General features: G+C 38.8%; 2 protein-coding genes across 4 annotated transcripts in view; both read left to right on the forward strand.

Annotated features, from left to right (window-relative positions):
• The first annotated feature begins 2320 nt into the window (after positions 1-2320).
• On the forward strand, positions 2321-13021 carry htatsf1 (HIV-1 Tat specific factor 1). 2 transcript variants are annotated; one of them, XM_022681082.2, is made up of 11 exons: positions 2321-2426; positions 4666-4830; positions 4961-5198; positions 5614-5661; positions 5791-5945; positions 6593-6756; positions 8942-9038; positions 9899-9970; positions 11324-11413; positions 11535-11672; positions 11894-13021. In XM_022681082.2, the coding sequence occupies exons 2-11, from the start codon at positions 4666-4668 to the stop codon at positions 12182-12184; spliced, it is 1458 nt and encodes a 485-aa protein (XP_022536803.1). In that variant the 5' UTR covers positions 2321-2426; the 3' UTR covers positions 12185-13021. The 2 variants fall into 2 exon arrangements, with proteins under 2 accessions (XP_022536803.1, XP_007259465.2); XM_007259403.4 differs by lacking the exon at positions 9899-9970.
• Positions 13022-13118: 97 nt separating this feature from the next.
• The window catches only part of si:ch73-52f15.5 (uncharacterized protein LOC100150557 homolog), a 200036-nt gene continuing 185326 nt past the window's right edge, over positions 13119-27828 (forward strand). The window contains exons 1-4 of one of the 2 annotated variants that reach the window (XR_007427504.1): positions 13119-13907; positions 14345-14596; positions 17135-17488; positions 17619-19178. Coding sequence is in view for 1 of the 2 variants with exons in the window: in XM_007259401.4 (XP_007259463.2) it covers positions 14446-14596; positions 17135-17488; positions 17619-17662 (549 nt within the window). In the remaining variant the exon portion in view is untranslated. Of the gene's footprint in view, positions 13908-14344; positions 14597-17134; positions 17489-17618; positions 19369-27828 lie in introns of those variants that run through there. The other variant, XM_007259401.4, reaches the window with a different exon arrangement.

Consider the following 27828-nt stretch of genomic DNA (forward strand, 5'->3'; position numbering starts at 1 on the left):
AGTTAAAAATCTAAAAACAGTACATTGCCTACATTTTTAAATATTACACAATACCTTCCTAAATACATTTAAATATATAAAATTCATACTTAACCTAGTACAGGTTTACATCTGAAAGCAATATAGAATATACAATATGAAAACAAATAACATTATATTAAAGTAATACTTTCCTAACTGCAATTTAAAATATAAAAAACAGGGTTTTGGACAAACCCAGACTTCACAAGTTAGGGGCGAGTTAATACAAAATGCTGTCAATTTGTAATGGTTTCCCAGCTTTAAAAGAAATGGTTCGTAGATAGTTTCCCTATTGTTATATTTTGGTTGTAGGAACGTTTTCTGGGATATTCCCTTAACATGAGTTTGTCCAGCTTTGTTAATTTTCTCAGAAAGTTTTTTGTAAGGTTACAGGAAACATTCCCACAGTTGCCTTAACATCATTTGCAACTTTAAAATAAAATTTTCAGAACATTGTTTAGGAATGTTCTCAATATTCATCTGTAAACAGGCTTCAGCATGAGCGGCCTTTTTCTACTTGGCCGGTCTCCACTTAGTATAACATACTTTTGTTGTAGGACAATAAAAATAGGTTTTTGAAAAATCCATTCATTCTGGCCATATAGATATTCAGCTTAGACAGGGAACCCCAAATATCGGCATATGGGACCCAATAATGAAGCACGATTCTGTGGTCTACACAAGTTTTTAATCAGAATGAACATTTTGTTGAGTTTAAAATACTGATATTGTTATTTTGTTGAATTAGCTGTAAAATACTGCCATTTTCTAAAGTTTGCGGCAATGACACTAAATATCAATTTAAAGGCGTTAATATGTGTCTGAAATGCAGTAAATACTGACTACATGACAAATTCACCCTGCTGCTGCTGTTGTTGAGGTATGTACAGCTCACTGCCAGATATGGGCATTAATCTATAAATTAGCATTTTTTCCTCACGAAAACAAAAGTCAAGATTAATAGACTATGATTCAGACATTGGGGGCTTTGTGCCTCAGAATCCTGCCTGAATCACAGTCCTGTTAAAGCAGCACTTCTTATAGCATATAGCAAAAGTAAAATATGTTATTGAAAACATTAATAAAGACTACTAGAAACACTAGAGAACACTAGAAAAATAGCATTTATTACCTGTCCCCACTCTCAAACTACAAACTTTATTATGAAATATAATTATAGAATGAAAATCCTTCAGAGATGTATAATTGACTCCAAATCCCATCTATGTTTTAAAAATTATTTTTTTCATTATAAATCCATAATATTTAAGTTACAATACACATTTTAGTTGTGTTCCTGAGTTTTACTTATTTCTGTTACCGTAAAACATTACTTCATCTGAAAGATCTGGAATATTCTACAAGTCACATCAAGTAACATCAGCTGGTTCTTTGGAAGACCACAGGAAGACCAACTTTAAATTCCCTCATTTGTTTTTCTGTATATTGTAATAATGACTGAGTAGGTCAATCTCAACACTCATTCCTGTTTATTCTTAGATCTTATTAGTTTATTTTTAAAATACAAATTTTGGGAAAATCACTAGAATGTGCTCAGTGTCCTCATGCTATTAGCATAGCTGGCATTTAGCTATTTTTCATGTTTTTGCTCATTCTATGCAAAAACTAATTCCTGTTACTTTAATTCCTGTTACTTAAACATAAAAAGAAACAGGAATGAGTGCCAGTAACAGGAGTGATTTTTTTGTCATAAATATCAATAATAACCTGCAGTCAGCCATTTCTTTAAAATAAACACTTTTTTTAAGAGAAAAAGGAATTAGTGGACTTGCTTTTAAACATGCTTTTTAAAAGTCACATGAGTTTTGTAACCACCTTCAGCTTAGAAACATTGTAAAAAAAAAAATAATAATAATAAACAAAGCTGTCCGAGATTGACTAGTACATGTTGTGAATAGTAAAATTTATGTGTTATTAGCGTTGAAAAAAAATATTTTTCTCACCCACACCTGCACGTTTACTTCTGTTCCCAGTACCTCATACGAGCTTTTATCATAAATACTCTTTATCGGCTAAGTAACGTTACTTTCCATAGTCCACAATGAGCCATTCTGTTTTTAGGATTTACCTAAGAACTGAGACTGAAGCTTTAATACTGTAAAGAGCTCTTATTTCTCTTTTTATCTCCTGAACTAAGCAGTCAAAATGAATTTACAGCAAGCTCTCTGTATTCCGTACAGTTAAACACACTGTCTCTTTTACTGTAGCCTTTAGTTATATATTAATGAGCATAAAACGAAATTATAGAGAAAAAAATATTTCTAATGTTAAACATGAAGCGCTTTCACCGCCTCGGAACTAACGATCTGCCTGCACGTTTAGTCCGGAAGGATATCCAGGACGTACCGGGCTGTAGTGTCTCTGTAGTGTTGTGGCGCTGAGAGGTGAGTGTGGTTTAATGGATTTTAATTTGTAAACGCGCCGTGGCGGTTCAGGTCGGGGTCGGGTGTTTCTGTTAGATGTTCCACGGGCTCGGATTAAAGTGGGGGAATCCTGGCCGGTTCGCTAGTCTGTGAGAATGGATCAGATTGCAGCACGCCAGGCTGAACATGGGGACTGAATTTAGTCAGTAATATTATCTTGTATTACTTCTTAACATCCATGTGCTTTATAAAACACGCTATAGTGCCTTCTTATGGCCGTTCCACCTTAAATCGTGGAGCAGTTAACCTAAACTAGATAGGTTAGCTACCTACATTCTGGCGCCCGAGGCTGAAGCTTAGTACTAACCGTGCTCTGTCTGTAGCTACAGATAAACACGCTGTGCTTTTAAGAACCGCTCTGCTTTTAAGGCTGCCCTGCGCTGCGTCGAGAAGGCTCTCGCTGCAGCTATATACTGTTGGGGCGGGGTTGGACATCCAACTCCGCCCACATTCGGCCGCGCATGTGACCGAAATGGATTCCTATTTACGTTAGGTACTAACGAGTCTGTCGGCCATTTTTCTGTGAATGTCCGAGTTAAAATGTGATTACAACGTAATTTTGAGGCAATATGACCCCCACAATGCATCATAATTTACAGTAAAAATCGTAGAACGAGCTACATCTCAGCAATGCGCTACCTGAGTCTCGTTACTAAGCAACCGAACGCGAAACGTATTGGAGCGGACAGCGAGCCACCGGGGTGCCAGATAAATCTGGTTTCAAATCCAAACAAACATCATATCAAAATATCTTTTCCGATAATTGATCCAAATAAAATATAGTTAATATTATAAACTGTATTTTATGTTTTAATATCTGGAATTCTTTTTTTTCTGTTGACATAACCATGAAATGTTATTAGGCACAAATATTTGTGACCAACAACATACCTGTTTCAGAGATGTAATAATAACCACATACATGTGCACACTGTAAAAAAAAGTACTGATTAAAATCTTACACAAATGACTGTGAATTAACACCAAATCAAAAGTGAGTAAATTAATTTAACTTCAATAGATAGAATACAACGTAAACCCGAATAATAAATAACGGAATAATTAGTGTCACGTCTGCGTTATGCTACACGTCAATTAATAAGCGTAAGGATGTTATATGCAGTGCCTTAAATGAACGAGAGCACAGAAACGGCGGAGTTGGATGTGAGGCGGACCAACCCCAACCTTCCTACAGGCTGCAGCCAGACATACTTGTCTATGTCTGAATCGTAAACCATGCAGTACTCAGAAAGGAATCTAAGAGCTCAGTACTGTTTCTAACTGTCTTTACAGGCCTAGATATGATCGCTAATGCTAGCTAGATAGATAGTTAAGAGACAGTGTTACTTGATATTACATTAAATAACAGTACTGTGGGCTATAAATAAGGCTACAACAGGACACGACATAACGAGGATTCACCACATCACCGTATTAAACAATGTATGTAACGTTTGTATCAAATAAACTAAGATTAGACAACACTACTACCCATTTCTCATCGCGTTTATTAAAAGCAGCACCAGTGCACCATTTTTAACATAATCAACTAGTTTCATCTAGCTGATTATTGGTCGTTGGGGTGGGGTGATTAAAAAGCTGCTAATCCAGGTAAACAATTACCTGATGCTGTTAGACATGCTGGTTGAGTAGCTTAGCTTTTTAGCAGCACAGCATATGATTTCAATTGGTTCCTTGAGTCTACAAATGTGTCCGAAGTTGAAATATTGATGGACGAGTGTGTTCAGGTTCAGCACATATTTATTTACTGCAGAACGTGCTTGAGACTATATATTTAATAACATTTATTTTAGCCATTAAAATTTGAGGACTAAAGAATTACAAATGCCTTTAGTAGTCTATGGGCAGAACTAAACCATTAAGTGGATGCGTATTACTGTGTTGGTGGTTGTAAAGTCACAAAATCAGTAAGTTTAAAAATGTGTAGAATGCATGAACAATAGAGTAAATGTCTCTAACACTTTTGTCAGTTTTAAAGTTTGATTTACGCAGCATAAAACTAACTTGTGTCTATTCAACCCCAATGTTTCTTAGTAATGTTAGCTTAATATTTCAGATCAGACACCAAACATGCCTTGGCTGATTGACTGTGTCTGGAATCAGGGATAAATTAGAACTGTTGGTTTAAACACTCTCGTTGTTGTATAATATTTGTCTTTTTGCTCCGATTGTTGTGCAGATGAGTGGAGACTCAGACGGGAATAAAGAGTTTCATGAACAGCTTCGGCTGCAGGAGCTCTACGGCCAGAAACGGGAGGCTGGAGATGACCCGTTCACATATGTCGATCCAGAGGATGGAACTGTGTACGACTGGGACCATGACAAGAAGGCGTGGTTTCCAAAGGTCTCACCAAAGTATATTTTTTGTTGTAGTATTTGTTTTAAACTTCTTTACTCTATTATCTGGATGGGGCTAAACAGCTGTAGGCTGAATAGATGGGGCTAAGGATTTTTTTTTTTTTTTTCCGGAGCAGATCACAGAGGACTTCATCGCTGCGTATCAGGCAAACTACGGCTTCAGTGAGGATGGAACTCCTGATTCAGAAGCTGCAGGACCCCCCAGTGAAACCTCTGAGAAACCTGAGGAGATGGAGAAGCCAGAGGAGGAAAAGAAGAAAAACGAGGTGAAGAAGCCAGAGGATGGAAAGCAGCCAGAAATATCCTCCACTAAAGAGGGAAAACAAAAAGGAGAAAAAAGAAAAGCAGAACCAGGTACTTGCACACAGCACTGCTGTAGTGCTGAAATAGTAATATTGTTTTAAGTGTGTAATTCTAATTTCAGATTAACTTTTTAGACCTGCATTCATTAAGAATGATAACGGTAATTGCACTAGTATTAAAATAATGATGAAGATATTTATGTTCTGTTCCTTAGAGCAGTTAGGATGACAGTGATTGTTGTAGTAATAAAACTATTGCTAGTTGTTAAATGTTTTTATTTGTAGAAGTAATATTATATATCATATTGCATTATATAATATATAATTATAAAACCTTTTTCAAATATACATATATAGAGTTGAGTAATATGTTTATTTATAACTTACTAAGCCACATATATATGTTTTATGTTTTGTTATTTTAAGGGCTTTAACTGGGTTAATAGTGTCTCTTCTAAATCTTACAGGCTGGTTTGATATTGAAAAAGATAAGAACACTAATGTTTACGTGTCGGGTAAGAATTTGTCTTTTTCACATTATTTTTTTACTGAAACTACTGTACACTCATTATCTTTCTGCACTTGCTGTCAGTTCGATTTCTGCAGGACTTTTGCATATTTTTTATTGTGTGTGTGCGAGGCAGGTCTTCCTCCTGATATAACTCCTGATGAGTTTGTGGAGGTGATGTCTAAGTGTGGGATCATTATGAGGGACCCGATTACAGAGGAGTATAAAGTGAAGCTGTATAAGGACAGTGATGGAAATCAGAAAGGAGATGGCCTCTGCTGTTACCTCAAGGTGGGTTTGTACACTGATTAGCCAAATCATTATTGCTTCAATTTCTTGTTGTCCATTTTATCACCTCCACTGAGCATATAGGACCATGTTGTAGTTCTCTGAATACAGTCTGTAGTTCTTCTGTTTCTCTGTATACTTTATTTCTCGTACTTTTAGCCTGTTGATCAGTGGTCATTCTCAGCTTTGTGGTGTCACTGATGTGGTGGTGTGTCAGTGTATGTTGTGCTGCTGGAGTTTTTGTAAACCTTAGTGTCACTGCGGGACTCAAATAGAATAGTCGACTAACCAGAAATATGACCTTCCTGTGGTCAGCGTCATGAGCACTGATGAAGGACTAGCAGCTGGTTAGGAGTGACTAAAAGAGTGAACAGTAAGTGAAAATAGTGTTTAAAAACTTAGGCAGAACAAACTCTGTAGTGGTCCTAAACATTGAAGAACTGAGTGAATCGTTGATAATAAGTAGAAGGTGGATGAATAAGTATGCAGAAAGAGAAGGATTACAGTCTATAGTAACAGAACTACAGAATGCTCCTTTATGTTAAGTGGAGCTGATAAAATGAAGTGTAGAAACAATAATGGAGTGTTAACATGATGCCGTATCACTTTTAGCAAACTGCAAAAGTCTGTGTCTGTTTGTGTGTGCACAGAAAGAGTCTGTGGCTCTTGCAGAGCGTCTGTTGGATGAAATGGAGATCAGAGGCTACAGGTTGCATGTGGAGGCCGCCCGGTTTGAGCTGAAGGGTCAGTACGATGCCAGCAAGAAGAAAAAGAAGAGCAAAGAGTACCGCAAAAAAATGCAGCTGCAGCAGAAGTACGGTCTAACTGTGTTCTCCACACTCACAACACACACACATCTCTGTAAAGAAGTGCAGGATTACAACAACATACTATTATTAGGCAATGTATTGTTAATGTCCCAAAAAAATTATCTCAAATTAGCAACCATAGGGAGAAGCTAAAAAAAACTTCTTTACTTTTAATGGTGTAAAAAGATTTCATTCCAAGTAATTTTGGAGCATTTATATTTCTCAGTTCATAATTATTTATATAATTTAGCTGATTTAATAAGTTTACTGCCTTTTAGACATGAACCCTTTTTAGTGTGGGTTTATTCTAACAGAGACAGACAAAATATCAACAGAAAATCCAGAAGAAAAACATTAAATAAAGGTTAGAAATTAATTTGCATTTGATTAAGTGAAATTAATATTTCATCCCCAATCAGAATTCTGACCCCCACAGACCCATTAAGCAAGTAAGTTCTGTGCCTTTAAGAATGCACCCTAAATCTCACCTCATTATGTGTATAAAAGACACCTGTCGCAGAATCAGTCTCTTCCATTTTAAACTCTCAACTACTATGGACAAGGCCAAAGTGCTGTAGGGGGGCATTAGACAAGATTATAAACCTCCACAAAGTTTGGTAAGAAAGAAACCACTGTTTGTGCGTTAATTCAAAAAATGGAAGTAAAACAAGATAACAGTCAATCGCCCACGCTCCTTGCAAGATCTCACCTTGTGGGGAAAGGATGATTCTGAGAAAGATGAGGTGTCAGCTCAGACACTACACAACTTCAACAAAGACTCATGTACAGCCCGCTGAAGTTTGCCAGTAGGCACCTGACAGAATCAGAAAAATAATATGGAGAATATGATGTGATCAAATGACACCAAAATTGAGCTCTTTGGCGTCAATTCGACTTGCCGTGTTTAGAGGCAAAGAAATGCTAGACATAACCCCAAGAACATCATTCCCACTGTCAAACATGGAGGTGGAAACATTCTGCTTTGGGTACAGTAAGACTTTACTGCATAGAGTGGTTAATGAAAGAGGCGTGTATCATAGATTCTTAAATGAGAACCTTCTGGCCTCAGGCAGAACACAGAAGATGAGTCGTGGATGGGTCTTCCAGCATGACAATGACTTATAATATAAGGCCATAGCAAAAAAGAAGTAGAGGAAAAAGGGGATGTGAGCAAACCTGGTGACCAATTACAAGAAACATCTGACCTTTGTGCTTGCTAACAAGGGTTTCTCCTCCAAGTATCAAATACTTATTTCCTGTATTTAATTTATTAATTTATTAATAACCTGCTGCATTTTTATACATTTTCTGTCTCTCTCTGTAAGAATTAACCTAACCTGAAACATCACCAGACGTTTACACAAAACTTAAAAGTAAATAAAAAGAACCCTATTAAACCAAAGAGTAAAAAATATTGTACTTGGTCATTTATTTATTGTGGAAAATTATCTAATATTATATATTAGTGTTAGTGTATATGAGTGTTAAAATTATGTGAACCTTTGCATTCAGTATCAGTGTGTGACACACTGTGAAATTTGGTGGAAAACTCCGAACCCCCCCTGAGTGACAGAGGCAAGAATAAACTCCCTCAGAACTTTCTCATAGTATACAAATAAAAAAAATCATTTTTTGTAATCTACATACTCTAGACAGTGGAATAAATCACAAATCTATATAGTCATGCAAAAAAATATTATGGCGCCTGGTAAACCCACAATATACTGACACACTGTCAGAAACCCCTGTCCACCAAACTTTGCACAGTGCAGTCAGAAAAGTACCATTTTCCTAGCAACCTCCAAACCCAGTCAGAGAAGCATGATTTGTCCCTGCTCTACAGTCTAATGGTGGTGTGCTTTACACCACTGCATTGGATGCAAGACACCCGTTGCATAAAACTCTCTGCGCTCTGCTGTTCTTTAGCTAATCTGAAGGGTCTGTAGTGATTGACTCTGTAAATAGTTGCCAATTTCTGTGCACTATGTGACTCGGCATCAGCTGACTCCCCTCTGTTGTTTTATGTGCCATATAGCAGCTGATTTTGTTATAGAATATTGTACAATGTATTGTAAAGATTATGTATCACATAGTCAAATTACATGTGTCCAGCAGATGGTGCTGTAGTGCTGAGTAGGCTGGCTGTGTATTCTAAAGTAATGAAGGATGTTGGTGGTTACTGTTTGCTAGGCAGCTGGACTGGAGGCCAGAGAAGACAGCTGATGGGCGTAAAAGACATGAGCGTGTGGTCATCATACAGAACATGTTCCACCCGAAAGACTTTGAGGTAAAGGGTTGTGTGTGTGTGTGTGTGTGTGTGTGTGTGTGTGTGTGTGTGTGGAGATATATTTTAATGTATGATCAGGGAGGTTAGGCAGATTCCATTGACCGTTGTACTGACTTCTGCATTGTGTTGTATTAATCATTATGCCTCGGGTAGATGCACTATATTGCCAAAGCTATTCGCTGAGTGGCATAACATTTTTAACCCATAGGGTTAAATATGATGTTGGCCCATCCTTTACAGCTGAAACAGTTTCAGATCTTTAGATCTTGCCCATTCTTCTAGAAGTGCTATGGTGCTCACTGATGTTGGACAAAAAAGCCTTGCAGTCTTTGCACCATAATTTCCCCTCCACCAAACTTTTGCACTTGCCACAATACAGTCACACAAACACCACCAAACCCAAACTGGTCCATCTGATTGCCAGACGGAGAAGCATGATTCTTCACTCCAAATAAAACATATGCAGTGCTCTACAGTCCAGTGCATGCATGCTTTACACCACTGCATTACACCTGGCACTTTGCATTGCGCTTGGTAATTTAAGGCTGCAGGTGCTCGGCCATGGAAACCCATTTAATAAAGCACTCTACACTCTACTGTTCTTAAGCAGTGGTCTGTGCCAACTGTGATCCTCAGCATCTGCTGACCCCGCTCAGTTATTTAAAATGGCAAATTTGTTTCATTCTCATTTGCTTCCAATTTGTTTAAATGCTACTAAGATTTAACAGGAATATATGCTTGGTTTTATACACCTGTGGCCATGGAAGAGATTGAAACACCTGAATTCAATGATGTAGATGGGTGAATTAATATTTTGGCAATAAAGTGTATGTAAATAATCACAGGTGTGGTCTGTTTAGATACTGGGTTGTGCAATACGAGTCCATTTTTTCCCCTGCTGCCCAAAAGGTTCCTCAGAGGCTTACTTTTGGGTAATGTACTTTTTTTATGTTTGAGGGATCATTGACTGCCAGACAGTCCACTATAATGATATTTTTGACAGGGATTGTATTAAACACACCATAAATTTATAATTTAAATAAAGTTGTCTATTTAATAAAACATTTCAGTATTTCATAATGTCACATATTATAAGCTATTTGCTACAACAAACTGATTATACTTTAGTATTAATTCATTAACACCACACCTTACCTAAACTTTGTTACTGTGTTATTTATATAAACACAAAGATCAGATCCGATCGGTTTCAGCGCAGTGTTAAAACATTGTTTGGATCATGGCGCAAAAAAATGTTCTCGTTTTTGTGTTCGGCTTGAAGTACTGAGATGCCTATCAATAGTGCAGCAGGTTTAACTGCATTCCTGAAGTAGGTGCATCTCCTTATCACAAACAAATACACACACTAGAATGCAGGAGTGGCATTTACTTTAGTTTATTTTAGTGGGCCACTAGAGAAGTAACAGCAAACCTAGTTAAAGCTCACCTTCCGTCGTTTTTTCTTTCATTTTAAAATGTCTAGTTGTGGTCTCTAGTATGAATGAATGACATGTGAGCCGTTTTTGTAAAAAAAAAAGTGCTCAGGTGTCTCTGTATAGCTCTTTTTTAATGGACTGTTTTAGGGGTGTGTCCAAAATGACCGGATTCCAGCTTTGCTCATGAATATTCATACATGCAAACAGCATGCAAATATCTCTCCTCTGATTGGCTAGGAGCACTGCGACGCCCCTCCACCGCTCTGCCGCTCTTTGCCTCCCACCTCCTAACTGATGAGCGGTGATGTTGCGTCGCTTCAGCTCCGCCTCTAGGAGTTTCTCGAGCCAAGGTGGGCTGGTCTGTGAGTTTCTGCCTACGTAGGCAGAAAGATAATTCAAAATTCACCCGTTTTTCGGAGGGGGGGAGGGGGGATTTCTTTGCTTAGCTCCTGCAGACAATGGGGGCTGCAAAACAGTTTAATGTGCAGGTGTACACATTCAACTCGGAGAGACCTACTGTATTCCACAAAAAAACAAGAAAAATTGGATTTTCGCGGAAGGTGACCTTTAAGTGCAGTGAAAAGTGTCCAGATTATGCATCTGATTTAAAGTGGCTGATACAGATATACAAGAACATCTGTCTACATAGAAAAGCATTGACCAATAGAACTGGACACTCTGGAGCAGCATGAGTCTCTGTTGCCTATGCTAGCATTGAGCTGTGAAACAGTTGAACTGTGTTCTATGGAAAAATGGAGCTCCATCATATATACATTTGGGATCATCAGACATAATTACCTGTCCTCACTGTTCTGTGTCTGTGGGTGTGTGGCTGTGTGTGTTATTCAGGAAGATCCACTGGAGCTGAATGAGTATCGAGAAGACCTGCGGTCGGAGTGTGAGAAATTTGGTGAGGTCAAGAAGGTCATCATCTTTGATGTGAGTCTGTGCCTTTGCTGGTATTCATTCATAAATCAGATTTACCTTTTAGAATCTTGTTTCTGATGTGTGGTTTCCTTTTTATGTGTTGTGTGTATGTGTATCTTTGTCTGTATCTCAGAGGCACCCTGACGGCGTGGCCTCTGTGGCGTTTAAAGAGCCAGAGGAGGCAGACATGTGTCAGACGGTGCTGGATGGACGCTGGTTTGGAGGGAGGAAGCTTTCAGCTCAGCTATGGGATGGAGTCACAGACTATCAGGCAAGAAACTAAACTGCATTGTGCTAAACACACACACAGTTCAACACTAGGGCTACAACAATTAGTCCAGAATGTTTATTAAGCAGTAATTGATCGAACAGCCCACATCCTACAGTTCCCCTTTATTGTACTCCACTACATGCAATTAAATCATTCTTGCAGTATTGTTTTAACATCTTATGTTTACTTGCCCCCCTTCTCTTTCTTTCTCTTTCTCTCAGGTGGAGGAGACATCACGGGAACGTGAGGAGAGACTAAAGGGGTGGTCCACATTTCTGGGTGATGAAAAATCTGCTGTGGCTAAAGCCCAAACTAAAGACACTGACGGAGGGAAAACAGAGGAAAGCAGTCAGGGGTCAGAGCCAGCATTAGCCCAGCCCACAAATTGTACACCACCTTCACAGGCAGAGGCTGACAAAGCACCAGAACATGGACAGTCCATAGAGGAGCCAGAGGAAGAGGGTGTGGGTTCCACAGACAGCAGCCTTGCAGGCAGCGATGACGAGGCTTAAATCCAGAATTTAAAAACACAACATTTTCTGAACATTCCCATTTTAAACATTGATCTTTGATTGCTGCCCACAGTCTGCCTACTTCCTCAGATGCTGTTGTGCTTTTGAACAAGCCTTATAGCACACCTAGGCAGTTTAACATCAAGTTTAAGCAGTTTGTTGAGATCTACATTCACCACATTCAGATTCTTATGAATTAGTGTTAACACCAGACCTCTGTTAAATCGACAAAAATATTACTAATAATGCGCAACCTTTTTAACATGTCATTGCTGTTCTTCGGAATCAGTATGGGCATTATTACAGCACAGCATAACCTCTCCTTTAGTATCACAAAACTGTTTAACACTTTTAACCCTTTAAGCCCTTTAACTTTAACTGCTTGTTATTTAACAGAAGCTACATTACAGCAGGTACTGAACAATTAAGGCGATTGAATAATATATTTTACATCAAAGATTTATTCATTACATTACTTCGTAAAACTGCTTAACTACAGCTACCGCAGTGTAACATTTAAAATCGTAAATAAAAAAGTGAATCCTAAATATACCAGCACAAACATGCACACACGTATAGAAAATTTCTATACTATACTACTAAAAGCTTGTCACAGCAGTAGCTGTAGAAGAGCATGTTAGTGGGCAGACTCTGGAGTGGGAGCACTGTTAGTGTGGGTGTGTGTCCTGTCATATCAAAAGCTGGGTAAGCCCCGAGTCAGTGATGTGGAATTGGATTGTAAAACAGCCATTGTGTACAAATTCTCTCATAATGATAGACTCCTGTTTGTATTTTCTGGAGTGGAGTTTATAATTAAAACAAATGTGTGAAAGTGTCTATTCCTGGGTCTTTTATGAGCTGTTTAACTGCAAAAAAAGGATTTTATTTTAACAGATTGCTTTCACCAGTGAAAATATAATCCCAGTGTTTAAAGGGGAATTCCTTTGTTTTTTTTTTGACAATATGTGGATAATTACACAAGTGTGAATAAACCCATTCTGAGTGGGTTTGGTGTGAACCACTCTGTTGTGTAGAAAACTGTAATTAGAAAACTGCTGGTGGATGAGCCAGGGGCCTCTTAAAGCTTCTTCACAGGAAGTTATTACACCAGAGGTAAAGAATGTTTTGCCTCATGTCACAGACCACTGATGTGCCAGAGTTTTGTGTAACTTGCGGGTCTAAAATACGTTTTTCATAGATTTAAAATGATTGAGGGATACATGTAGAGGTGTTGTGTATGTGGGGTGAAAACAACTATTCTAATGTGCCTTAATAATTAACATTCAGTATAAAACTCTGAAACTTGTAGGTTAACTGGTGGGTGGGTTTGGATAGTCATGTTTCTCTACAATTTTATACACTTTCCCACTGTAAATGTTCTCATATCAAACAGAGAACTTAGTAACGTAATTTGAAGCTTGGGTTTAGCTTGAGAGAAACTAGACCAGGCGTGAGTGTGGTGCGGTTTAGTTCCCTGAAGCTCTGAGGTGATGAGCTCGCCCGTGTCTCAGGAGATATTTTTTCCTCTGTACATTTTTCCTCTGAACCTAGATGTGTTGGTGTTTCTGGTTAAACTGGTCAGGCTGCATTTTCCTCTGTGCCGTTTGAGGTAACAAACTGCACACACTCTTGTGTTTGGTGTTCGGCTGCAGTGTGCGATCCATGAATGCCACAATAATGTGGGACATTAAAACTGTTAATTAAATCTGCAGTTCAAGACCCTGTGAGTATTAAACCTCATATTTATTAATATCTAACCTCAGGATTATAATTAAAAGAGTAAATCATTTAGGTACGCTAGCAGTACGATATTGTGTACTATTGCACTAACCACTAGCTTTATTTGCTAGTCTGTTAAAAGATTTCTGTAAATCTAATTAGTGACATCAGTTGTAAAAAGGGCTATATACATATATTTGATTAGATTTTATAAATGCTGTTTGATGTCTGTAAATCAAATCAAGAGCCCAGATTGAATGATATCATACACTGTTACATTTAAACATTTATTAATCATTCATTTTTTTACTGGTTTGTGAACAGAAGGCTGTGGTTGCGAGGAACTACAGCAGTAAAAGGTTCAGATCAGTAATGTTTGGTAATGTGGGGCTTTAATGCAGAATTCAGCTGATTTGTGCTCATGTGTAATTGTATTTCAAGAGCTTCAGTCCTGACTCAGCCAGTCAACAGCAGAGCTAGGTTTTCTTTCTGTCAGAATTTAAAACTTCACGCTGGAGAACCGCAGTGGAGCACAGAAGCAGATGGAGCCTCCAAACAGTGTCATACACACTTACTACCAGGGCGACATCAACACTGTGGTGGATGAACACTTCTTCCGCGCTCTGAATAAAACCAGCATGCCGAAAGACCTGAGCACCAAGAGCAGGGAGAACCGCAGAGCACCAAAACCGGGTAACTCGCTCACTTTTATCTAAAGGTCCAAAATCCAGCTTCATAAAAGCCCATCCTGAATTTAGTTCAAGTGCCTGGAGGGCTCTGTTGTGGCTGAGCTTAAATTAAACCCAGATCTACAAAGTACGGCCTGAATCAGTGTATAACCCACTACAGTATTATGCTGCCCTCAGGCAACAAACCATATTTTGGTAATTACATCATTCCATATCATGTCTTCTTTTTTTATGTATTTATTTATTCTATTTTTATTATAATTTTACAAGGCATATCCACATCCAGTAGAGTGAGGTGTATTTGGCTGTTTATATTATTTTATTTTTGTTGTAAGCTAACTAAAATTTGTTTTCCTTTGTTGCCTTTGGGCAACATTATGTAGTCAAGCAAGTGTTACATTTTGTTTTGTGTTTATGTGTTTTTATAAATTACTCAATTCAATAAAAAAAAAGGAAAACAATTTCAGCAAAAGTAAAAAAAAAAGTGGTGTAATTTGTTCTTCCCTAAAATTTAACTTTCCCATAGAGGATTAAAAATCAAGAGCAGGAACAACACCAAGGAAATTATGTCAGAGCCTCTTAATAGAAGTTTTCTGATGGTACCCTGCAAAACACTGAGGCCTCAATTTTAACCTAATTTTATGAAAAGAAAACTAACTATTTTTTTCTGCAGCAAACAGGTTTTAGGTGCTGCATTACTGATACTTTTAGCTGGAATAATTACTTTTAGTCAGCTAAAAGCTAACACTCTTGTAGCCTCATTTCCTTCTTCCTCTCCTTTCCTCCTTTATCTCACTCTTTTCCTTTAGCCTCCTTTAGGCCTTGTTTTAAATGTTTTTTTTTGTTTTTTACCTTGAACTTCTTTGTCTTCTTTTACTTCATGTGCATCATTATTGTAAGTCGCTTTGGACAAAAGTGTCTGCCAAATGGAATGGAATGGAATGGAAGAGCACAATAAGATTTTGCATGCGAGGAAAATCATTTACAATTACTTTACATTTATGGCTCTTACCCAGAGCGAAAGTGCTTCACTGTTTATTCACTTTTTATGTTACACCCACAAACTTGTAGTCCAACTAATAACTATGGCTAATCTGTGAAACCCTCAAATGTTTGTTAGAGAACACTAGTGATCAAACAGCATCATGAAAACAAAGAAACATACCAGACAGAGAGAGATGGAGAAATTTAAAGCTGGGTTAGGTTATAAGAACATATCCAATCTATGCACATCTCTCAGGGCACTGTTTAATCCATAATCCAAAAATGAAAGGAATATAAACCTACCAAGAGATGGCTGTCTGCCTAAACTGAGCCCATGCAAGAGCACTCATTTAAGAAGCAGCCAAAAGACTCATGGTCACTTTGTAGAAGCTGCAGAGATCCACTGCTTAGGTGGGAGAATCTGTCCAGAGAATTTCTATTAAGAAGATCACCATAAGAAGTCCCGTTTGAAATTCTCCACAAGCCATGTAGGGAAATACCTAAATGCAAAACGCTATGTTTGGCAGAAAACTACATATCACTGCATATGACCCTAAACACACCATCCATACCGTGAACATGATGGAGGCAGCATCATGCGGTGGCAATGTTGTTCGTTATAAGGACAAGGAAGCTGGTCAGAGTAGATGAGAAGACGGATGGAGCTAAATACAGGCCAATCATAGGAGATAACCTGTTAGAGGCTGCAAAAGATTTGAGACTGTTGCTACAACAGTAAAAGTCCAGATCTAAATCTGTGACAAGACCTAGAAAATACAACTCTGTGGGCTGAATAGAGTTGTAGACTACATTTTCCAGATATTTATATGTAAACAAAAATCATGTACAAAAAAAATGTAATTGCAATACATATAATATAAATATTTTTTTCCTTTCACAAGTACTTTTTACATTGAGTTGGTCTATCATACAAATCCCAATTAGATACATTTAGGTTTAAGGATGTAATGTGACACAATGTGGAAAGTTCTTTTTACACTTAAAGGCTTTTTTTTCTGACTAATCACAAATACATTTGAAATCTACAGTTGTGATAGATAGATTCCATATCACTAACTTACTACTTCAAAATAAACAGGGGGGGGGGGGGGGCGGCGTTGTTTCAGTTGAAATGAGATTCATTTAACTGTAGATAAATCTAAATTAGAACATTGATATAGTTATGTATGTGCAGATATTTAGGAATGGGTTTGACTTAGTGACAGGGCTTTGCCACAGGTTTTTTGAGCAGCAAGAGCCTTTGGCAAGCACTGACAGCCAACCAATCACAACTGAAATCTGTAAACCAGCAGGAGCCAAGTTATGTAACAACAAACATTTTACACATTTTTACACTGTCCTCGATTGACTTTGATTTTTGATTTTTCTCAGGTTTGGCTGATATATAAAGTTGAGTATTATCTGCATGAAAATGGAAGTTAACTCTATTTCACTCTAATACTTCTAATACCCATTGGCAACACACATAATGTAAATCCTTAGTTTTAAATGATACTGTAATTAGTTTTATTATTGAAATGTATTTTTTTTATCTTAGATTTTCCTGCACAGTCCTCATTTTCTCCATCCTGGTCCAGAAGTGGGTTATATCCAGGTTCCTCCTCCAGCCTGAACATCTCTTCCTCTGCTGAAGAACCAGGCATGTCTCAGGGGGTCATCATTGGTCCACTGTCAGCTGACTCATGGGTTTACCCCAGTAGGCAGGGGGCCGGTTATGATCTGCCCCCACTTCACCGCCAACCTGCGATGCCCTCCAGGGACAACACCTCCTTTCTTCACCTTCTGCACATGGAGCGCTCTGAGGGGGATGGACTGATCGCACCCTCCACCAAAACAGACATGCAGTTGGAGTGGACCACTGGGACTGCCGGCCACAGAGACAGACACAGAGGTAAGACTGCCCTGAACACAAGAACAAACTTATTCTGACTCTCAAATTAACTTCAAATTAGTGTTAGAATCTAAACTAGCTTGGATAAATATGTTTTGCTGAACTGAACTAACATTTAAATGTTTTGTAGGGATGCACCTACCGGAAAAAAGTAAGGATTTGTACTGGTTCTGAGAACGACACTTTCATCCATCCTTCAGGAGAACCTACAGTCAGTAATGTAAAGGCCTCGAACCCTCAGAGACTGAGAAACAGTCCACACTGCACAACACTACTGCACTAATAATCTATATGAAGAGTGTATTTATGAAATATTGTAATGTGTAAAATGGCTAGAAATATATCTATTAAATATTTTTCAAAATACTTTTAAATGGAGTTTCGAAACATAATAAATGTTATATATGCAATTATATGAAACTGGGCAATTAGATATTTTGATATCGAATTGTTTTATTTCTCAGTTTAAAATAACTTTAATATAAAAAATACATAGTCCTATATAATAATTCCCCATAGGTTTTGAAATTGTAGGTATATGTGCAATATATTCTTCAATATATTTTAGTGTTTGAAATGTATTTTGAAATGAAATGCAATGTGTTTCAAATTCATTAAATTACCTGTCCATATATTTTTACTATATTGAATAATGTTCTGACTTTAATCATCTGGTTTTCTGATCTATAATTTTACCTTCCTTTCCTCTTTAGCACCATATCTGGAATATACAGTGCCTTAGTGTCAACTAATTTACCATTGACTTAAATTTATTGCAGGCAGGCTGCAGGAGGTGTTTACATTGTACACTGTTTCTTTTCAATGCATCTTTTGCGATAATGTAGTAGAGAATCAGGATCCAAATTTGTCAGAATCTGAATCGGAGTGAAAAGGTGAAGAAATATATTCATGCGTAGTTTCAGGTCTCAGCCCAGTCAGCATTCAGAACAACAGTAAATCTGCCTTTAAAATAACAAGCAGTCTGTGTCCATCCTGGACATTTCCAAATGTCCAGGATGTATTAACCATGGTAACACACATGGAAACACACTCTGAATTCCACACACCACAAATACATATTTAAAACATTAAACAACATATTTTTGCACTGATTTTTTGTGATGTCACAAAGAGCTACACATTTGTGACATCACACAAAATAAGGAAAAATAAATAGGTTTGTAGTATAATTGTGCAATTTTAAACATTTTACAGTGTTGAAATATAGCATTAAATAGTCTTGAATTTTTTTGATTTGTTGTTAAACAGTAGTAGGAACATTCTTGAAGCACCTCCCTCTTCTAATCTAACATCCTATAAATACTATAAAAATACTCTCCACCGCCCAATTTCCATTTAACTCTGTTTCTCTCCCTACAAACAAAAAAACAATTAAAAGATAAGAGATAAATAAATCTAAGTGACCAGCTGTTTCTAATATTAAATAAGTGCAGCTAAGCTCTTCTGAGTGTTAATTATGGTAAAATAGTGGCAAATGTAATCAATAATATTTCCTATTGGGATATTCAAGCTTACATAACCTCTAACTGCTTCCATTAGTGGTGCTTCTATACTCTTTAATTTATAAAACCTATATGGATGTATAAAGACTTTTTAAATTAATTTAAAACCAGTGGTTTGACCAGTGGTAAGATGTCCCCCCTTAAATGTGAGTCTTGGTCCTCCCAAGGTTTCTCCTCCTCCTCCAGCTCTGAGGGAGTTTTTCTTGCCTCCGCGCTCACTGGGGGTTTCTATATTGTGTATTTTCTATGTTTAATGCTTTGCCTGACTCTTTGTCCTGTGATCACGTTTCTGTAAAGCTGCTTTGTGACAACACCAGTTGTAAAAAGCGCTATACAAATAAATTTGATTTTTTCTAACTGCTGCTGATGAATCATTACTGAGTAACCAGCACGCCCGGAGGAAAGCGCAGCAACTAGGTTCTGATACATCAGCTCACAGATGTCTTGTGCTGATCGAGTGATGAGGGGGAAAGAGTGCCGTCTACCCATCCAGAGAGAGCAAGACCATACCAGCGATCTCCCAATCATATTCGCAGAGCTTTAGACCACTGGGTTTTTTATGATTTTAATATTAAAACACTGTTTTCAGATTTAATTTAAATACACTGTCTGACCTTTTTAACACTCTCATTTACCCACATATGTACCTCTTTAGTCACTTCAGACTGCTTAAGACTAATTTCTGTAGAAATGAAAGCTCCTTTAACCACCTTGTTGTTCCCTGTGCTGAAGCCCAGTGCTGATTTCTGCTGATACCCGGTTTTGTGTCAGTTTTGTGGTTGGATTTTCTGGCCAGCAGATGGCAGCAGAGCCTGAGCGAGGGTTGAAGCTGGAGGGTGGTGGTGTTAATTGGATCAATGCTCTGAAAAACAAAAACACTGCAGAGAGCAAATGATTCACATCTAATGGGTCTGAGTCCATGTGTTCACACCATTTTTCAAATACACCTACATCCCACAGGCCTCTGGAAGGGTGTCTGAAAGCCTGTAACACTTTATGAAGAGGTGAATCCGATGCTAATCAGATACCAACCGGCTCTAGAAATGCTTTTTGCTCCTTTAAGTAAGGAGTCTTCTTGATGTCTCTAATAAACAGGATGAACAATGAATGGATGGCTCCTCTAATGTTCTGAATCACTAACGCTGGGGTCGGCTAGCAGCAGCTCAATTTACCAAAGAGGGCAACAGAGCTGTTAATTAAAACTGCCCATTCCCTGGAGATGTTTTACATATTTCATGTGTTTACACCTAAATGCTTGTCTGCACACGTTCTGCTGGTTGTTAATCTCTCCATGGAATCAGTTTTTGGTGGATGTGCTTCAGATACTGTGTTTTCTTATAGAAATTGTCATTAGCACTGCTTGTTCTCACTTGCCTGAAGGGGCTGCACAGAGAGCAGGTTCTTCGACGTGTTCCTGCCTGCAGCCCACGAACTTAAACTATCATTTACTGATTATAAATAACATGTCCTAGGCTGAACAGCTGCAGTGATTGATTAGTTGATTAGTTTGGCAGAAAGCTGGACCTGATAGTGGCGTGCTGTATTTATGTATTGCATGATCACTGTTAGACATACAGAGATGTGTGGCAGGCAATTTGTGTTGGGTTTTATTGATTTAGTCGACCTCCTCGTGACTGATCGGTCAGTAGTGGGTCAAAACCCGCCGCCAGAGTAAAGTGCAAAAGGTCAGCAAGCAGATTAATCTGAGCACGGTCAGATAATTTATGCTAGTCTTATTTTGTGCTGTGCTCAGGCCAAGACAAGAACCAACAGACCGCAAATCTTTACAGTGCTGTAATGCTAAACATGCCGGGACTACACAGCAACTAAACAACAACTGCGGCACTCATTTTCAACAATAAAACATCACTCTTTGTGCGCCTCATGTTCCAAAAGGAAATAAGTAAACTATACCACATGCAAAAGCTTTCTACACTGTAAAACATAACATATGGAAACTACTCAAGAAATCAGAGGTAACAATTTGCACTTACGTTGTTGGTCAGAGTAAATATGACCTATAATAAACAGCTGATACACAAAAAAAATGGTAATATTTACATTTAACGTTTTTTAGGATATCACACAAAAAGTACATCTTCCTTATTGTTTCCTTGTATCGCTTATTTGCATAATGGACTTTAGACCCCACCCCTAAATCAATGTATCAGTGTTGTGAATCAGACTTACCTTCTCTCTCAGTTAATAAGTAATGAAGTGCTGTGTAGTGCTATGTGTTTCTTTGTGTGATATTTTTTGTCAAAGTCAAAGTGGGTTTTATTGTCATTTCAGCTATATACAGAGTACACAGTGAAACGAAACAACGTTCCTCCAGGGACCATGGTGCACATAAACACAGTGTAGACAGAACAAAAAGTGCAACAGTACAAAAGTGCAGACAGACAATACAACACAATACAGACAAAGAATAATAAATATCAAGACAGTGTGCAAATTATGCAGTGTGCAAAAAAGACAAGTGAGGTAGTAATTACCTCTATTACGCAGTGTGCAATGGAGTCCAGTGAGGTAGTAGGGTTTTTTTAGTGCTTTCCATTTTCTGGGGTAAGTGGGGTAAGAGTGACAGTGTGTGCATGTACAGAAAAACCATCAGTTCAGTCTCTGCAGTTGAGGAGTCTGATGGCTTGGGGGTAGAAGCTGTTGCAGAATCTGGTCATGCTGGACCGGATGCTGCGGTACCTTCTTCCCGAAGGCAGGAGGGAGAACAGTTCATGTGAAGGATGGGTGGGGTCATTCACAATGCTGGTTGCTTTGCGGATGCTGCGGGTGGTGTAAATGTCCGTGATGGAGGGGAGAGAGACGCCGATGATCCTCTCAGCTGTCCTCACAATACGCTGGAGGGTCTTGCGGTCAGAGACGGTGCAGGTCCCAAACCAGGCAGTTATGCAGCTGCTCAGGATGCTCTCAATGGTGCCTCTATAGAAGAGTGTGAGGATGGGTGGAGGGAGACGGGCCTTTCTCAGCTTCCGGAGGAAGTAGAGACGCTGCTGGGCTTTCTTGGCTGTAGAGCTGGTGTTCAGGGTCCAGGTGAGGTTATCTGCTAAGTGGACACCAAGGAACTTGGTGCTCTTAACAATCTCCACAGAGGACCCGTCGATGTTGAGTGGAGAGTGGGTGTGTTGTGCTCTCCTCAACAACCATTTCCTTTGGTCAACAACCATTTCCTTTGTCTTGTCCACATTCAGGTGAAGGTTGTTGACTGTACACCAGTCTGTCAGCCGCTGCACCTCCTCTCTGTATGCTGACTCTTCGCCTTTGGTGATGAGACCCAGCACGGTTGTATCATCGGCGAACTTGATAAAGCTGTTAGAACTGTGTTTTGCAGCACAGTCATGAGTCAGCAGGGTGAACAGTAGAGGACTCAGGACACTGCCCTGGGGGGCCCCAGTGTTCAGTGTGATGGTGCTGGAGATGCTGCCCCCGAACCGGACTGACTGGGGTCTCCCCGTCAGAAAGTCCAGGATCCAGTTGCAGAGGGGGGTGTTGAGGCCGAGCGAGCTTAGCTTCCTGATGAGGTTCTGTGGGATGATGCTGTTGAATGCTGAACTGAAGTCTATAAACAGCATTCTGACGTAAGTGTCCTTCTTCTCCAGGTGGGTGAGGGAGAGATAAGGGGTGGTGGTGAAATGTGATATGTGATCTAAATGTGATCTAATATTTTTGTTTCTTAATGCAGCAAAATAAATAAACAAGTCTATGAGAAAATTATTCCAGCACAGAGTTACTATATTGCAGTTCTCAGCAAGCAGAAAGTTACACTTTGCAGCAACACTGTGGCCTTCCAATCCATTAACTATTATATTATTTATACCTGAATATCTGTCTAAATATATAATATATGCAAAATATATTACATATAAACTCTTCTTGTATGTAAATAACAGGATATATACTGTATCTGACACCATGTCCTCACAGGTCATGAAACTTTGAGAGCATTGATAAAAATAACACATGATTTTATTAATATGAATATAAATAAATAAATGAATACATAAATAAATCAGGTCTGTGACTGTGCTCCTGGATGTTCTAACAAAACATGCTGCAAATATTTCACATCCCAGCACATTTTCCATTTCCATTACACGTATGTGTACCGGCATGCCTACATTATACACTTTTCAAAAAAATAAAGGGAACACTTAAACAACTCCATGTGACTCCAAGTAACCCACACTTCTTTGAAATCATCCTGTCTAGTTAGGGAGCAACATTAATTGTAAATCAATTTCGCCTGCTGTTCTGCAGGTGGTGACCACAGACCTTTTCTCTGTTCTCATCCTTTCTGGCTGATGTTTTGGTTACTTTTGCATTTTGTCAGTTCTCTCACCATAGAGGTAGCATGAGGCGGAGTCTACAGTTCCTCAGGTAGTTCATCTCATCTAGGATGGCACATCAATGCGAATTGTGGCAAGGTTTGCTGTGTCTGTCAGCACAGAGAACAGAGCAGACACCAGGAGACATGGAGGAGGATATAGGAGGGCAAAGAGGAGCAGTGCAAGAACCCTGCAAAATGACCTCTAGCAGCCCACTACAGTTTTTCTCCATTGGTTTGGCTCATTTCTTGAAACTGAGATGACATTCTCAAAATAACATGGACAAATTCCCAAACTAACTTGCAGTTTCTCATAACAGAATGGCATTTCTCATTGCTTTCATCACATTTCAAATGCTTTGTACATGTCTCAAGCACTTAGTATATCTTTGCAAATGGTTTTGTACAAGTAGCCTACACTTAACACAATCATCCTACATTTAGTACATTTTCCAAAAGAATGCATCTTGTTGATCTATCTTAATTGGTTGGTTCTCAGTGTAATGGTTGTTCTCTTCAAAACATGTCAGCACAATTTCATCATATAAGTCATCATCTGCAGAGTAGTCTGCTCAATTCTCAAAATGAATTAAGAAATTGTAATACAATACAGAACACATATTTTGGAACATTTCATAAATTCATTACAATCAGGTGAGTAGGTAACAGGTGAAAGCAGGTTTTGACGAAAATGAGTGTCCCACATTACTGGTGACCAATCCATCAGTTTGTTGTCTATTATTTTGAATGCTGGCATTGCTCTATATACAGTGGATATAAAAAGTCTACACACCCCTGTTCAAATGCCAGGTTTTTGTGTTGTAAAAAAATTAAAGCAAGACAAATAATTTCATAACTTTTTTCACATTTAATGTGACCTATAACCTGTACAATGCAATTGAAAAACAAACATAAATCTTTACAGCGAAAAAATATAAAACAAAAAACTTAAAATCACCTGGTTAAATACATATAACTAATACTTTGTTGCAACATCTTTTGCATTTATTACAGCACTCAGTCTTTTTGGGTAGGAACCTATCAGCGTGACACATCTTGATGTGGCAAAATTTGCCCACTCTTCTTTGCATCAACTGCTCAAAATCTGACAAAATGTGAGGGCATCTCCTGTGCCCAGCCCTCTTCAGATTACCCCACAGATGTTCAATGGGATTCAGGTCTGGATTCAGGCTGGGCCATTCCAAAGCCTTAATCTTATACCGCTGAAGCCATTCTTTTGTTGATTTAGATGTATCCTTTGTGTCATTGTTGTGCTGAAAGATGAAGTTCCTTTTCATCTTCAGTTTTCTACCAGAGGCCGAAGGTTTTTGCCAATACTGACTGGTATTTGGAACTGTTCAAAATTCCGTCCACCCTGAATAAAGCCCCAATTCCAGCTGAAGAAAAACAGCCCCAAAGTATGATGCTGCCACCACCATGCTTCACTGTAGGTATGCTGATCTTTTGGTGACGAGCAGTGTTGCTTTTGCGCCTAATATACCTTTTGGAATTATGTCCAAAACGTTTAACCTTGGTTTCATTAAACCATAACACATTTTCCCACATGCGTTTGGTAGATATCAGATGAATTTTTGGAAAATTAAGTAGAGCTTAGATGTTTTCTGGATGTTTGTTTTGCACAGACATATGAAGAAGTCGGCAGATTGTTGTCACATGTACTACACAGCCAGTACTTGCCAGAAATTCTTGCAGCTCCTTCAGTGCTGCTGTCGGCCTCTTGGCAGCCTCCTTGACCAATTTTCTTCTTGTCTTATCATCAATTTTTGTCAAATGTCTTGTTCTTGGTAATGTCTTGTTGTGCCATGTTTTCTCCACTTGATGATGACAGTCTTCAAAGTGTTCCATGGTATATTTAATGACTTTTGTAGCCTTCACTTGACTGATATCTATGAATAATGAGATACCTCTGATGCTCTGGCATCTCTTTGTGGACCATGGCTTGTGCTGAAAGATGTGGCTACAAAAATATCAGGACAAGCCTACTAGAACAGTTAAACTTTATTTGGAGTTGATCAGAGGCACTTTAATTGTTGACAGGTGTGTGCTGACTCCAATTTAAAGTGAGTTTGAAGGTTATTGGTTAAATTTGAACACAGCAACACCCCTAGTTATAAAAGGGTGTGCACACTTATGCAACCTCAATATCTCAGTTGTTTATTTTTACTTCACCTCCCTGAAAGATTTCTGTTTGTTTTTCAATTGCATTGTACAGGTTATAGGTCACAATATAGGTAGGAATTATTTGTCTTATTGTATTTTTTTTTACATCACAAAAACCTACCATTTGAACAGGGGTGTGTAGACTTTTTCTATCCACTGTATACATCTTGGCCTGGTGCTAGTTCTTTGATGCTAGTCCTGTGATTATATAACGATGATATAGTCCTGTGATGATATAATGATTATATAGTCCTGTGGCGATCAGTGTAGAGGATGGCTCAGGCATTCTTCCCACAGTGCATTGCTAAAGAACACATCAGATGCAATGTTGATGAGAATTTATGGCCAAACAGACTGCAGCGGATGGATGGCCAGGAAGGTGATGGAGAGAGGGGAGTGACACAGAGTAGTCAGAATGTTACTGTATTGCATTTGTGATGCTTGACTGTTTTTTTGGTGCTGGTCAACGAATTAGAATAATTTGAAATAGTGCAATCATGAAATTCTTTGAATGCATTTTTTGTGCAGAAAGCAAATCAGGTGTTCACCGCACCTGTCCTACTCGTTAGACTAATCACAGAACTCGTTACCTAGAAAACAATTTGCTCAGCTGAGCTTTCCAAAAGGCCCATTTAGGCCATTTAACTGTGACACTGTTGTTTTATTGAATTAGAATAATGGAGAAACCGTTTCATTGAATTAGAATAATTTTTATTATAATTACAATCATCACTTTCTCAGTATTTTGTGGCTGCCCCCTTGGCTTGTATGACTGCCTGAAGTCTCCGCGGCATCGATTTGACCAGCTTGTCGCAAGTTTCCGCACTCACAGCTTCCCAGGCAGTGGCGATGTTCTGCTTCAGTTGGTCCAGCGTAGTAGGCTTTCTGTCGTGAATTTTCCGCTTGACGATGGCCCAAAGGTTTTCAATGACATTGAGGTCAGGCGAGTTGGCCGGCCATGCCAAAACTTCAAGCTGTTTTTTAGTGAACCAATCTTTGGTCGACTTTGCCGCATGAGCCGGTGCAAGATCCTGTTGAAATATGAAGTCTTCTTCACCGAACTGTTCCTCAACAGTCGGAATCAGGAACGTTTCCAGAACATCTTGATATACGGCAGCATTGACAGTCTTCTTGAGGAAGCAGAGTTTCCCTACACCTCGAGCGGACATGCATCCCCAGACCATAACGCTCTGGGGAAACTTGACAGATCTTTTCACGCACTCGTAGTTGTAGGTTTCGCCACCACGACGCCAGACACGAGGACCTTGGTCACCGAAGGAGATGCAGAAGCGTGATTCGTCACTGAAGACCACTTTCTGCCAGTCTTCAGCAGTCCACTCGCCGTGTTCTTTGGCCCACTTCAGCCGTTTCTCCATTTGTTTCTTGTTCAGCATCGGTTTTACTGCTGGAACGCGAGATTTGAAGCCGAGTTCGCGCAGACGACGGTAAGTGGTTGATCTGGAGACGTCAGCGCCGGTCTGCTTGTTCCACAAGTCGGTGAGCTCGGAAGTGGACTTGAACCGGTTGCTGACTGCGATCTTTCTCAGCTGCTTGTTGTCGCGAGCAGAAGTTTTTCGGACGCCGGAACAGTTGGTGCGCTTGCTGCAGTTTTTCTTGAGAGCTTTGCAGACGGAAGACTGGCTGATGCCGAGCTGCTCAGCAATTTTAGTTTGGGTCAAGCCTTGTTGGCGAAGGGCTTGAATTTGAGCCACTATTCCGGTTGAGAGGTCGCGCTGCTTACCCATGATTGATTTTACAACTTAGAAATTCTACTCAACCCTGACTTTATACTGCACAGTGAACACTCTTCACAGAAAACAAAAATTCGAGCATTTATTCTAATTCAATGAAACAGTTTCTCCATTATTCTAATTCAATAAAACAACAGTGTCACAGTTAAATGGCCTAAATGGGCCTTTTGGAAAGCTCAGCTGAGCAATTTTTTTTCCAGGTAACGAGTTCTGTGATTAGTCTAACGAGTAGGACAGGTGCGGTGAACACCTGATTTGCTTTCTGCACAAAAAATGCATTCAAAGAATTTCATGATTGCACTATTTCAAATTATTCTAATTCATTGACCAGCACCTGTACTGTAATGTATTTTGTTTTGTTTTTGCAGGTTTTTGTATTTTGTATACATAGTATATTTGATACACTTTCCTTAGTATTTTCTTTTCTTTCTACCTACAGTAATGTGTAAAGATGTACTTGTAAATAAAAATAGTTACAATTTCCTCAGCAGAATGAGTGCAGTGTGTGTGGTGTTACAGTTTTTCTCAATTGGTTTGGCTCATTTC

This window comes from Astyanax mexicanus, chromosome 20, assembly GCF_023375975.1.
Source record: "Astyanax mexicanus isolate ESR-SI-001 chromosome 20, AstMex3_surface, whole genome shotgun sequence".
NCBI lineage: Eukaryota > Metazoa > Chordata > Actinopteri > Characiformes > Acestrorhamphidae > Astyanax > Astyanax mexicanus.

Coding starts and splice junctions, on each gene's coding strand:
- htatsf1 (XM_022681082.2), top strand. CDS start 4,666: ATGAGTGGAGACTCAGACGGGAATAAAGAGTTTCATGAACAGCTTCGG. Junction 6,757..8,941: donor AAAATGCAGCTGCAGCAGAA/GTACGGTCTAAC, acceptor ACTGTTTGCTAG/GCAGCTGGACTGGAGGCCAG. Junction 9,971..11,323: donor CCTCAGAGGCTTACTTTTGG/GTAATGTACTTT, acceptor TGTGTTATTCAG/GAAGATCCACTGGAGCTGAA.